At 37.4% G+C, this 15,015-nt stretch overlaps 1 protein-coding gene across 6 annotated transcripts in view; it reads right to left on the bottom strand.

Annotated features, from left to right (window-relative positions):
• Nucleotides 1–12: 12 nt before the first annotated feature.
• The window catches only part of AP1S2 (adaptor related protein complex 1 subunit sigma 2), a 30,170-nt gene continuing 15,167 nt past the window's right edge, over nucleotides 13–15,015 (bottom strand). For 2 of the 6 annotated variants that reach the window (XM_071557811.1, XM_071557899.1), the window contains exon 5: nucleotides 13–2,007. In XM_071557811.1, the coding sequence (XP_071413912.1) occupies nucleotides 1,960–2,007 (48 nt within the window). In that variant the 3' untranslated portion in view covers nucleotides 13–1,959. Of the gene's footprint in view, nucleotides 2,008–2,474; nucleotides 5,734–13,101; nucleotides 13,317–13,640; nucleotides 13,736–15,015 lie in introns of those variants that run through there. The other 4 variants (XR_011698043.1, XR_011698036.1, XR_011698063.1 and 1 more) reach the window with 4 other exon arrangements.

Raw genomic sequence — 15,015 nt, 5'->3', positions numbered from 1 at the left:
AACGCACAGTAATGGTGTAAAAATGGACATTTATTACAACTAAACCAAGGTGACAGACAGAGGTCAAACAGTTTGTCACAATCACAACAAAGCTTAATCCAGCCAAGCACAGACAAGTGACAGGGTAAACTTTAAAAACATGTTTAATACATATAAAATTGCTTCCGGTTTGACTTAATTTTACCACTTTTACCACTTCAATCTCACACACAGGGTCATTCTGTTATGACTTTACCCTCATCTATCCCTGCCTGCTGTGCAGTTGGGAAACACCCTGGGACAAATACAGTTTTCAGCAATCTGGAATCTCTGTGTAAATCCTAGAGTAGGCCTAAGTGGACAAATTCTAAACCCTTGAGTTTGTGGGCACCACCCCACCACTGCCATGGGAGTAGCACACACAGCCCTGCCCCCGCTGGCCCTTCTGTTGCCACAGGCATTTATGCTGGGATCCAAATCAGGGCCTTGGAAGTGGCAACACTGCACTTTTCTTGTTGGATGCCACTGAACCGCGATGCCATCGAGCCCACAGCCCAGCTCTCCAGCTGGCCACGGAAGTGCTGCTGCCATCAGCACTGCCTGAGCCAAGCTTTGGGAAAACGTGGCACTACTCCACTGAACGAGCCAGAGTGACGTTCCTGGGGAGGGAGGGGACAACCCCCCTCGTTGGGGACCATGCAGACACATGGCTGAACTTGGGAACTCCCAAGAGCGGCACTACCTCCACAAAACCACACATGAATCAAATTTCCTCAAGTGAAACAGGTTTAGTTTATAAATACTGAATGTCTGCTCAAAAGTGTCAAAATATTACTGGATATCAGTTACAGGATTTGCAATGAATATACTATATAAATGTAGTATTTAAGAGCTCTCCCTGCAATTAGTTAGTTCAACTGTACATCATGCAGGAGTTTCATCAAGTGGTTTTGTGTCACATGTTCAAGGTGGAAATTAAGAAAAGCAGTTAAATGACATTGACACTTAGTGAGGCTTTTTTTTTCCTAAGGGTACCTATACACCCACTGAAGCATAACTATAAAACACTAATAAAATACAAATTAATTGGTAAACTTGGAAATAAAATAATAAAAAGTCCCTTTTGTAAAGCTCCCTCTTTTCCATCTTTGAAAGTATCCAAATTTTATCATACATCCCTCTCTTCAGTTAGAAAGCTGACCTCCTTTCTTGTGTTCATGGTCAGAGCAAGCTAATATCAGACCTAAAAACAGTTTCCTTATTTGGTTTGGGCTTTTTCCTTTTTTTTCCCCTCATGCATTCCCTTTTGAGTAGTAACTTGCACAGTTTTGCTCAAGGTAGCTACACTAAAATACACCTTCATGTCTAGGAAGCTAATCAGTTTGCAATTTTCTTGAAAAAAGCTGTTATCACCTTAACAGTTTTTACCAGATTGATATGAAGATCCTGGCAGGATTCTTTGGTATAATGACAAATTCAGTAGTAAACAGGTATTTCCATTCTTTATGCAACAACTGAAATAAGCAGAATTATCACAAGTGGTGACTAAAATGCAGATGAACAAATTCTTTGGTTGCATAAACACAATTTCTACACCATAACATTTCATATTTGGAGTTGTCTGTGTAGTTTCTTTACATTTAGATATGCTATGTCATAATAATACATTTATTTCCTGAAGTCAAGTTTCCTTATAAAAAACAGTACACTTATCGAAGTCAAATGCAATTTTCCTATAAATGCAGTGAAGGGAGACAATGAGTCAATTCAAATCTAATTCCCTCTCATTTATAAATTTTGAACTTAGGTTTCTTGTTCCCTTTTCAAAAAGAAGTATTTTTCTTGGAGGCCTGAACGAAGCAGCTTAGCAAAACAGTAATACTGACAAACAGCATCTTACACCATTAGCTAAAGATTACAATGAAGGCAGTGAACATTTACAGTATGAGACACTGAGATGGCATCAGCTGAAGTGAAGATTTATGTCAATCCAATTTCTTCAAGTACACTACGTGGGGTCTCTGCTTCCTACGGAGGGAAAATTTGAGACAGCAGTAAATGAACCCTGTGTTTCTGCTGAGCGGAACTGAACATGGGTTAGTATGGAAGATGCTGAATTAAAAAAGAAAAGCTGATAGACACGAAAACATACAAGTACTGCAGTTTGCAAACAAGGTATTAGCTTCACTTTTCACAGAGCTGTTAATTAGATTGTCATGGTTCACAGGAATAGCTGGTAGATTTCATTGCCCTTAAACACAATAAAAAAAAAAAACAATTCAGATGTACCAGCAGGGAACAAATCACAACAAGTGACAGAGACAGGAACTGGGGAGGGACAGGGAAGCATCTTGCAAGCGAGTTGTCCGTGATTTTTGTGGTGAAATGTTTCACAGGTCTCAAAAAATCTGTTAGCATATAATGAATAAATGGATGAATGAAACTACTGATGCAACTAAGATACAGTATCCATTAAGCTCTTTATAAAAGGTCTATTTTTTTTTTTACAGTAATCCCATGCTTTATTCATAAAACCAGGTCAAGGTACCTTGGTATGCCTGGTGTCAAATAAATTCACCTCTTTCAGAATCAGAGGAATTTTTAAGACAGGAATTTTATTATTCCATACCAGGCATAAAATGTTAGCTTTAATCTAATCCTAAAAAGCTCTCTTTAGATTCAGAGCAAGTTGTTTAATATCAAATTCCAAAAGGTTATCATCAGTTTTGGCTTCATTATTTCCATAGCATCTGAATAGAAATAGTTTAAACTAGAAACATTAGGCTGACATTTTCCATAACTATTAACAATGTCATATTAAATAAAAAGGGATACTGTGTCCGCATGGAAGCATAAACAGCTTCAATAACGAGAGTATGAATAAACTTACTTTAGCATCCTAAAACAAGACATGTCATGCAGCAGAAAAAAAAAAAGGCAGATAACAGTTAAGGCAGCCAACAAATTCAACTCTTTCTAAATATTTATCAGAAAAAAAGTTGTCAGTAAAATCCATAATTAAATGCCTCAAATCTTGCAAGCAACTTTACAACATTGTCTCTGTCAACTTTGACTCTGTGGCACCAAACGATCAAGTTTATCCTTATTCAGCTCATGTATAAGGTGATTCAGCAGTGAAGGAACAAGCTCTGATACTGTAAAGGCAACTTCATTTAACAGTCAATCAGAGCTTGGAATAGGCCTCCTCTGAGCACTTTTAGATGGCTTCCAAAATCCAGCACAAAATAAGAAATTGCAAGAAAAAGGCAAGATGAATCTGGAAACAAGATACTTGGTGTATTAAAGACATAGTAGTGGCTTGGTTGTTTGGGTTTTTTCCGCCTCACTGATGCAATATTTATATATATTTATATATTCTTAGAACTGCAGTGACCTTGATAAAGCCAGACAGGATAGCAGGATTAAAGATTTACATGTGTATTTTAACAGTAATCCCCCAAAAGGAAACACTGATTGAAGAAATGGCTATGTAGCATTTTTAATATAACCTGTTATATTATATTCCCAGACTACTTTGTTGCATTCATTTTAGAAGACACACATCTCCTTATCCACCAACCTAAGGCTTTTACTCAAGAAATCCTACATTGTTAACTAACTATGGCTACAGAACTCAGGGTATTCTAACAGAACATAACTTCTTAAGCATTTCAGGGTCTTGAAAATTTGTGTAATAGATCCACTTTTCAGTTTTAACTTGATTAGACTGCTGTGGACACTTATGAGTTACTCAGCGGTGAAACAGTGTATTTACAAAGTTACCTGAAAACAAAGTTCTCAATAGCTTGAAGAAAAATAGAGCACTGCTGTCTTTAGAGCAGGTTAGAATTGTAGAGTCCACTGCCAATTCAAAGTTGTAGGTGATTTTCAGCAGGCATATACTTAAATGAAGAATAAATTTCTTCAAGTAAATCAAAGTCATCAGCTAACAATTTAAAGCAAACTGTTTTAAGGACATTGTCTGCTTGTCCACAGATACCTCACCTGTAAAACTCAGTAACATTTTATTTTCTTTAATACTACTTGAGGCAGACATGCCTTTTTATACGCTCATCAACAATATAATCTCAGGGAACACCTAAAGGGTAATGTGTTTTGCTAAAGGAATGATTTCATCAATTATGACTTTTAAGAAACAAATAGAATTAATTATGTTTTGTTCACATTATTTGTTTTAGTGTCAAACATTTTATCCAATTCTTATGGAAAATGTTCTGCAGTATTATACCCTACCTGCAGCTCATAATCACCCAAGGCAAACAATGCAAATTTGAAACACCAGAACACAGATGAGGAAAAAAGTCATTCACATGAGACAAAAGTGCATGCAATACTTTATTTCAAACATGCCAGAAAAGCTAATTCATTACCTAGTCATTTAGAAGCAAGCAGCTGTATACAGATAACAAGAAAAACAGCATCTCATTACAGCTCAATGCACAGCATTTTAAGCCAACAGGCATGAAATAATGCAGGCTAAAGCAGCATTAACCAGACATCCAAACACATTGTTAATGGCTTACAGAAAAAAAGGCAAACTTGGAAATGGAAAACCACTCCTATGATCTTGTTTTCTAAGATTTCAGAATGCTGCAAATCCAATCCAAATCTTTTGTCTAATCCCCTAAATCTCCCATTTTTATGTCAGTTGAACATTTGGACAGTAGTGCATTACCACATATAGAACTAGCTGTTCATGGTTAATCTCAGAAGCCACATTCTTGTTAATTAGACTATAACAATTTTCCAAACCAGCACAGGTTTCAGCTTACAAAGGGAGGATGCAACACTAGTCCTCTCTCTCAGCCCACTTTTCAAGTGAATGCACTTATGTTCACCCTTGTGGCAGTTCTCAGACACACAAGGCAGCCTGCACTTAAACCTGGAAATGTCAGTTTAAGAAGATATGCTTCAAGTACACTGTTAATGGACTTAGATCTTTGCAACCCTAACCATTAATGGTTGGACTCAATGATCTTAGAGGTCTTTTCCAACGTTTATGATTCTATTACTCATTTGTAAAGCAATGATCTTGTTCTCACCTTCACTGGCAGCAATCCCAGAGTGTTTTGAACATTTCAATACAAAAGTTCTAACTTCAGATTTACTGAAGTCATTCTCTTCAACATAACTCTGCCTTCCTCCTCTTTGGAAAAAAAGTCAGTCACACTATTGTGCCAGTCTTCAGAAAAGAATATTGGTATTTGCACCTTTAATTAAGATGCACGATCTGTGTAGAATTGTGTGTAACATGATTTAATACTTGTGTGTATACACATTTCACATGATGCTACTCCTTCAAGCTTCTCTGTAAGTATGCACTGCACCTACAGGTTTCAAGTGTATGTTTAAATACCACTACAACCTATTTGAAAGATAAACACTGGTCGAGTAATGTTACAGTATAGGTGTTACAGAGAAAATGCTACAGAACTTTTAAGCATAAGACTTCAAGCTTACACACAATAAAAAAGTTAAGCCATATGCCAACAAGCACAAGTTTTGCTGAAATGAGACATATGCAGAGACAACACTGTAAAACAGAGGGGAATAGGAAAGTACAACAGCAGAGAATGGTTGTGACATTCTATTAGATTCGAGATGACTGGATTCAGCAAGCTGATGATAATGTTCTGTCATGAGTAAGTCACAGGTCTATCTCCTCTGCAACTCTGCATGCATGATGAATGAAGCCATTTAGTACACTGGCACATTAAAGTATTCATGACGTGGCTACAAAAGAAACGTACATATTCTTATACATAATAAAAAGGTGGACAGATATGCAAGAAAACAAAAATATTACCTCATTATTGTATCTCTGACACTGAAAGGACATATAATTCAGAAATACAATATTGTATTTTTGGCTACTCTAAATTTCCAGGGGAGAGAACCATCATTTTACACACACACACACCCTCCGCCCCCCATAATTTGTGCTGGGTCCAATAACATACAGAGCAAGTTCACATCATAATCACTGTATTACATAAGCTCAAAGTGTCTTCTCAGCCAAAACATGCTTGAAGCAGAGAGACTGCTCCAGAGATGGACCGCCCTGTCTATCATTTACACCACTCTTGTTTCCATGACAGGCATCAACTGTTGGCTTTTGTCAGAGACAGGAACTGGGCTGGGTAGCATCTGACATCACCCCCCCCACAGCTGCTCCAACACACCTGGAGAGGCACCAAACACACCTTGAGAGGCCTCTCAAACACAGTTGTGAGCAGCACCACAGCATTACTGGTAACAAAAATTACATTTTATAGGAAGAATGTCTGTTTAAAAAAAAAGGAGTTGTCTAATACACCTCTCACAGCAGGCAGGTTGCTTTTGAATTATGCTGCTGAACTCAACACAGTCTTGCATGATTAGCATGAATGTCAGTGTACAATTTGCCAAATGATGAGCTAGAAAACAAGCAACACTCAGTCTTCTGTATCAAAATCAGTTTTCTGAAGACAGATGAGGACATTTTTAATGCAGTAATAGCAATTTAGGAGTATCAGCCCTACATATGCCCATCACACATCTTCCGGGATGAAAACAAAACACACAAAATTCAATTCTCTGCATATCAGTTACCACTTTCATCATGTATCAATTACAGTCTTCAATCTATTTTAATATTCCTCTCCCTAGAATTACAGAAGTCTTACAATCAAACTGAGAAAGTTCCCATGATTTCTAAACCTAACAGTCTCCTCTCTGCCATCTCAGTTTATCCACGTTCAATATTTGTAAATTCTAATCTCCAATTACAAAAGAGCACAACAAAAATACCCTAGAAATTTTATGATACTTATACTGTTTTTCAGTATTAGTAATCTGAAGATTATCCTACAGTAGTTAGAATTATTCAGACCAAGGTAATTATAAATCCAGTAGTTCACAAAATAAGAGCATCTATATAATTCAGTGATAGTTGCAAATCAGTTCCAATAGTCTGCTGTGATTTCTGGTAGAATTCAAAAGAATCTGGTATAAAATACAGAATTATAAATGTGAATTTTAACTCTTGAAACCTCTCACACTGTGTAAGTGAGAAGCCTACATTAAAAACAAAATGCTGAGGCATATTCCTAACTGGAAAAGGAATTCCATAATAGTGGTGTACAGTACTAGCGCCAAGGAGTAGGAGTCTTGACTAAAAAGAAGGAAGTGCTAACTTTAGAACACCTGGAGCCTCCACAGAAATAAGATTCCCAGAGAGATCCTTAGAGAAAACTCCTGCTTTACTTACACTGATAGCATGATACAGGTTCATGAAAACAACTGAAAAACAGACATATTGTAAAAATCTAAAATGCCCATTTTTACCCAGACAATATATTGCACACGTGTGATTCCCCTCTCCCTTGAAAAAAACCCACTTATGTCTTTCAGTGTTTCACCCTCAGAAACCTGGAGTCATCGGTGTCTTCACTGAAATGCACATCAAATCTCAGAACAGATTTCTCCTTAATTTTACATTAGTTCTTTGGACAGAAAGAAGAATGAGAGCACCTCATTTCCCAGCAGTCTTACAAGGCTGATTATAACCCACTGTTGTTGTGTTACAGGATGATCCCAGGTTGCACATATTCTTTAGCACACACTTTGTTTGGCCTGGAAACACTGACCATATCCCGTTTTACAAAACTGGTATCAACTAACAGGGACATGGATGTGTTAATTTCATGTTTATGCACTTGTAGCTTTTCAGTACTTTCCAGAATTCTGCTCTCCCACAGAGCCCTGGGGTATTTCCCACACTGTTTGTATTTTCAATGGTCTATAACTTGAGGAATTCACTGTCTTTGAGATGAAATACATGGTACACAAAATTGTATGATTGACTCAAATCACTCCTACGGAATCAGTGCCTCATCTTGGTGGAAACTTCTTATCAACTGATAAAGCAAAATAGATTGTCAGATAACAGGAAGAAAGTGGTTATTTTGTTCCTGGCAGCTTTTCACTTTGCAGGACATGTAAACACCACCTGCAACTATGCTAACAATAAACCAACTTTGTAGAGATGAAACTAAATTATTAAAGGTAAGGCAACAAGTAATGGAGATATGAAGGATAACACAGTGAGAAGGGAAAAAACTGCAGTTTCAGGGAGAGCTCTGTACACCACTTAGGACATCTGGGACCAGCCCCCACAGAGGGCCTGGCCCTGTGGACAGCCTGACAAAGAAAGAAAATGAAAATAAAGTTGAGACAAATTGTTTGCCATCACAGAACTAATTTATCTCACAAGTTTCAACTATGACTTTTTCTGTTTTCGTGTGTTCACTGCTACATTATCTCCAAAGCAGTTGGCCTGCTGGTCTGAATACCAGTAAAGATAATTTGGGGAAGGGCCAGACATCAAATTCCACAATCAGTATCTACACTACCACCTTGCCTTCCTCTGGTGGGACTGTGCAGACCTCAGGGAGATGCTTCACAGGCTCAGATGTTGTCTAAGATAACCATCTAGATCTAATGAGTTTATAAATTAGTTGATCTACCAGCCAGGGAACAGGCAATGGTATCCTTACAGCACAATATAATGGCAAACAAACATGAAATTTTACCTCTGAACAATTATCACTTATTTAAAATTTTGGATGTAAACTGCTTATCTGACTTTAACACATAGGTCCTTGCCAAAGCAGTAATAGCTCTACAATACAAGCAGCACATTGCAATTCCTGAATGTTTTAAAGTTACTAGAATTCATCTTTTTCAAACTGACATCTGTGTTTACAACTCATTTTAAAAAGCTAATAATACTCTCTGAAATTGTCAGCCTGAGTCATTTGAGATTTTTAAATTAGAAAAATGGTAGAGTTGATTTGAGTAAACAGAACTATTTAGCCAACCCAACTCATATTTTCTCAGCCAACTTTGTCATGACCCAATCTAATTAAAAATCATAACCAAAATCAAATTAGAAGGGACTTCATTTAATTCAGTCCTCCAACCAGCATACCCATAATTTTTCTGAGAAATATTTTATTTGTTAAAGGCATCCTTTTTAATGTGCCCCAATCATTTACTTAAATGCTACATCATCATCACCACTGCAAAATTTGCCTAACATCTACTTTGGAATTGTTTTCTTGCTGTCACTTAAAGTATTCTATGTCTGTAGTGGACAAGAAAACACTTATTTCCTCAGGCAAGAGAGAGATGGGAGAGTATTTATGCCTACACCAAACTGTCTTAAGTTCAGTGTTTTGCAGTGCTGTCAATTTACTGACACCACCTCATGACAGTGACAGAGTTATGAATACTTGGCACAACTTCTTTTTCAGGGAACATTTCCTTAGGTTATTGTTTTAACTTCTTTCCCATTAAACCCTCACAAAGCCTGTGAAGGCAAGTCATGTTAAACTGCAGGCAAAAATTTTAACTGTTACCTTTTGTTAAAGCCTTGGCTTCACTCATTGCCCCAGCATCCAAGAAACCCCCAGCACAGCAAGAACAAGAAGATGCAGAATCACAGAACATACAGAACTTTTGGAGGAATTCTACAAAAAAAGGCTATGGGAAATCAAGTGGGGGGCTTCTATTTAGAAACATGAAGTTCTTACAGCAGGAAGAGATTAACATTTAACAAGCACTTCTTTCTTCAGAAGCAATTGCTTTTACACTCTATTTCTGAATCTTTATTAGGAAATATTTCTAATGAAAGGCTGCTTTAGGAAATTGCTGCTGTTTACTTGCCCTTTCAAGGATTTCAAAACAGGAGAATATCTGTTTCCTAATCTTTGGTTAGCTAACTATTCCAAAACTCCAATTAAACAGAAGGGGTTGGGTTGGAAGGGATCTTTTAGACCTAGTTACAACACTCTTATTATGGGGGCAGGGACACCTTCCACTAGACCAGGTTATTTAGTACCCCATCCAGCCTGGCATTGAATACTTCCAAGGATGGGGCACATTTACTGGGAAAATTCTATTTTATTTTTAAAGGAGTATTTTCTCAAAGAACATAGAAATACTCATGAGGTCTTGAACATCATCAAAGACAACTATTAACTACGGTGCTCTTCAAAAACTTCAAAACCAAAAAACAACCCTACACCAATAACAACTCCAAGTCAAGATCTTGTCTGCAGCTTCCTATACAGAGACAAAAAAACCCCTTAAAAATTGGTGTAAACTAGTCAATATAATTCTCAACTAGAGTCTGAAACAGTAACAGTCATGCAAGTGTTATTCAGCACAACATCCTAGCAATATGCACACACCTTGGCTCTAAAACATCACCTCAACAGACCAGAGCAGAAGGGCACAACATAAGATCAGCAGTGGCCTGCCTGCCTCCCTCCCAAAAGCAGAAGTAAAAATACCAGTGGAAAACTTTGTGTACTGTAACCGGATAATAGAGGATTGTTCCTGCTTCTTAGCTGCTATTCTGATCTGCTGGATCAGAGGTGATAATCGCTCTGGGAGGCAGTGCTTTGTACGTGCCAATGAGCTGCAGCACAGTGAGCTATGAAGAACCAACAGCATAACCTTTAAGGGTAGGATGGTTCTCGGAATCCACCAGAGGCTCCACTTTGTTGTCAGAAAAACACAAATGCTCTAAGCACATTACGGCTGAGTACTTTGTATAGCGAAGTTAGAGCCAAAATTATTAAAGATCACAGAGTTTTCTTGTCAGATAATCCCACAGTGTCTCTATGTTTGGCAAACTGCCAAACCAGGCACATAAGGATTCATTAATGTTTTCTTCCAGCACTGCAAATATAGATTTGCATTACTTAGTCTCCTTTGCTTAAGAAAGCATTTCTTAAATTGCAGGGCTGTATCTTTGAAGGGATGACCAGAATATACTGCTGCAACAAACCATGTCATGTCCAATATCATTCAGCTTCCATGGCAATGGCATTTAAGCATTTCTTCCCCTCCTTCCTGGTTCTGCAGCAGCCTTCTTATAATTGTTTGGACAAAGGTTTGCAAGTTGTCAACACGGAAAAGAAAAGCTGCTGACTGTATGTTTTTAGAAATGAGCAAATTAAATTGGATTAGTTTAAATGGAGCTGAAATCCAGCTCTAGGATGGTCACATAAATAGTTTTTCTGGAAGAAAAGAGGGAGAGAGAATGGACAACTGAAAACTCTGTAAGTCCATCCTGCTGCTGAAGCTCCTTGCTACACTCCTACGACTCAGGCCAACAGCAGGGGTGCAGCTTATGCTGCAGGTAAATTAGAACTTACCTATGTCAGCTGACCTGGGAGTTCACAGCAGACACTGAGTCAGGACAAGAGATGTGTGGAACACTGGCTCTTTAAAACACTTATTACTGGGACATTTTAAAAATAAGATGTAATAGAAGTTACACTATCAGCTTTATCAAAAGTTCTGGATTGCCAAAAGCAGCTGCCTTTTAGCTCCCTTTTCAATGCCACTGCCTTCTTCCTCCTGGCACTTATGTCATGCTGCCTGCCCGGCAAACTGGGAGCCACATAACCACAGGGCAAGTGGATCAATATGACACAAAGGAGGGAGTAAGAATGAATCTGGCCTTCTCAACAAGAGTCAGTCAGCATAGTTTTGGGTGATGAGGAAACTGCAGCCTGACTCAAGACCATGATGTTACCACTGGTAAACTGCTCTCAATCGAAACCAAAAGTTCTAGACAGTAGAATGTACAATATAAAGATTTCACCAGGTCTAGTTGTGTACCACTTAGGTGTTTCAGTATTATGCAAGGCATACCTTAAACTTCACCAGATTCTGTATGGAGCCAACTACTTCTAATATGTGGCTTATTACAATTGCCACACAGCACATGCAGAACTCAACACCCTCGTTTACCAGCAAATCTCTCTGAAACAGCCCTCAAAACCCCCACATTCTACTCATTCAGTGCTTGTTTATGCCTCACAGAGTAACAAGGATTAAGTAATCTGAAACTGTATAATCTGTTAGTTAAATATCAGGTTAATCCAAGCACCAAAGCTGTGAGTCAAACTCCTCCCTTTGTCCAAAGAACCTCCTTTACCTCAGGAGATCTTTCTCTAAGACAGATGATCTGCACTCTTCTATACAAGCTGCAGTTCCTCCCTGCAGGCAAACCAGCCCCCACCTCTTATCAGGTGTAACATCGATCTGTCCTCTCCACTCACCCCAGCAGGCGCTATCTCCATTTCTACACAGTCTGAGTCATAACAGCCTAGAAAAATTAAGCTCTGAACACAGCAACTATTCCTTCACTCCTTCCAGGGAACAGTACAAGCCAAGAAGCAACATCCCATGTCCATCAGACAATGCCACTGTGCTTAATTTACTGGGGGGTGATAAAGCACATTTCTTTAACACTGGACCCATACACAGAATTCATGAGGGACATACTTAGGCAAGTACACTGGAGTCACACAGAATTCTCTAAGCCTGAGCTTGTATATGCCAGAATTGGCCTTTGTAGCCATTTAAGATAACAAGAGAAAGATTAAGACTCCTAAGTAAAAGCTCTGTTCTTAGTACAGACCCCAAACACTATAGCTAACTTTTAAAAGTTTTAATTACAAGTAAAGCTTTACAAGTGCAGTATTAATATTAACCTCATAATGAGAATCACACTCTTCATACATGAACTTACCATGAAGAGGAGAGAAAAAGCAATAACATGGGGGGAAAATTGTGGAAAGGATCAAGCTTGAGCATTTAGGTTTTCCTTACAGTTGTTTTAGAATATGTCCAAGTTCATATAAGAAATTCTGTTTTCAACAAATGACTTGTTGGCTGCCCTAATTCCATAGTTACTGGCTGCTCCCCACTTCCAAACAGACATCCATGGCTGAATCATATACTAGGAAATGCTTAAATGGTAAAAAAAATACTCATACACCAACAGTGAATTTGATTTTGAATATATTACAAATATTTTTGACTACTATAATTATTTTAACTAGAAACTAAATCCTGATATTTATAAAGCTGCATATGAAATTAGATCTATCTACTGCAGTTCCACATTACAAAAGGCAATTTGTTTACTCAACTACTTGTTTATCATTATATCAAATAAGAAGCAAACTAATTAGGTTTTCTCCAGCAAATAATTTTCATGTGTGTTTTAAACTTGCCTTATGCAAAACAAAATCTTACCTTTATTGGTAGGACTGCCACAATGTATTCCACTTATGCTTTGGACAAAAATATGTTGCAATGCACTATATATGCAAATAAGCTTTGTTCTGTCATGCAGCATCCGGCACTTGATATACAGTCAATTGCAGCAGCACCCAGTCTTTTTAAGGCCCATTTTCTTTGCATAGCAGATGTAAACAGCTCATTTTCCAATAAATACATGTTTATATGGGCTGATTGTAAGTAAAAAAGCCAAACATTTGTTTAGTTATTAGTTTTGGTATCCATTTCTCTAACTTGCATTATCCCACTTAATTATCAACACCAAAGAAAGCCAGTAGAAGTCAGACACTTCAAGGTGATGCGGTTAGTACAGAAAAGGAAAATGAAAGGAAACACTCAAAGCACTCTTCAAAGACCATCATGCAAGTGTTGCAGAAAGTTAAGCCCATCACCCATTTTCTGTTTACCCTTGCAAGGACTTAATTACACGTGCAGCAACCTTTGCATAGCACCCATTTAATCCATGCCACCAAAATGGTAAACTTGGTAGTTACCAATCATTTAGATGGGGGTCAAAAAGGCTATTGCCTTAGATTTCTCTTAATCATAAGATATCCTCAGACAAACCTCCCCAGTCTTCATTCTGGCTCTACAAACACAAAATCAAGCAGCAGTGAAAATGTAATACCAACTACTAAATGAAAAAGAAACAAACCAAAACATAAACCCAACATCCATCCAATTATGTACAGCTTATATACATTTACAATAACTTAGAAATATTCTAAACTACATACAAAATTAAATTCAGTTATTATACTCAAATCTGTCTTATCTATTGTTATTCTCCCAGATAATACAATTTTAATAGGTCTAAAGGTCCCCTGTTAAGAAAGTAAACAGAAATGCATCAGTAGAAAATATCTGTTCAAAGACTCCAAGCAGATGCATTTAAAAAACTCTTAAGTTTTATTTTTTCATTTCTTAACCAGATAAAGGCTACTGGTACCTTTAAATAATAAGTTGTAGAGAGTTGTTTAGAAAGCTTCACTGTGCTGAAGAAATATTAATTCAAAGATTTTTTTAAGAGACCTTAAGATGAATTGTTCATTATGATAACAGATTGAGAGCATAATAGAATAGGATTCTACCAAATTTACATATACTTAATTCAGTGATTAACTGTCACACAGTATTATTACTGATATTGAAATACTTGTTCCATGAAAAAGAGTAAGTTTCATTCAGCCTATCTACCTACTGTTCTTGAAGTAATTTAAACGATGTAAGAGCTACAAAGTCGTATTTGTTGTCACTATTGTTACTTGCTGAATAGTCATTTTCATGAAGTAATGCTTACAGTAAAAAGTCGAACATTTTCATCAATCCATCTGTTAATCAAACTGATTTCTCAAACAGTTGGAAACAATAGATCTTCTCAGACTTTTTTTATTGCCTTTTGCTATCAAATTTTCAGTGTAAAATTTATATATGCACTTTTATTGTATCTTGATATTCATTACCAAAACTACTACTGCTGCTAGTCAGCTTGGCAACAAAAATGCATCTTCTCCTGTAAAAATAAGAAATAAAAGCCCCAAAACACATACCAGCAATGTGGCTGACACCTGTACCACACAAAAGACCACAAAGAAATGAGAATCTAAACCCAAACACAACAGGATGCCCCCTGGGGCCATTCATATTCTTTTCACCTAATATTCTCTGGCACTCTACAACCATCTTCACAGGCAGTGAAAATTCTAGGAAAGGGTAGTAGAAGTAACATGACACACCATCTCAGAGATCAGGGCAAAAATGGAATTTTCCCCTCACAATCTCAAGATCCAAACATTAACATTGCTCTTTTCAGCATTCTGCCACATCCAGTGAACTTGTTCTATTAAAATGCAGATTAATGTGTGCATT

The sequence above is a fragment of the Pithys albifrons genome, chromosome 1 (genome assembly GCF_047495875.1).
Source record: "Pithys albifrons albifrons isolate INPA30051 chromosome 1, PitAlb_v1, whole genome shotgun sequence".
In the NCBI taxonomy this organism is placed as follows: domain Eukaryota; kingdom Metazoa; phylum Chordata; class Aves; order Passeriformes; family Thamnophilidae; genus Pithys; species Pithys albifrons.
This window is presented reverse-complemented; position numbering and strand designations above follow the sequence as displayed.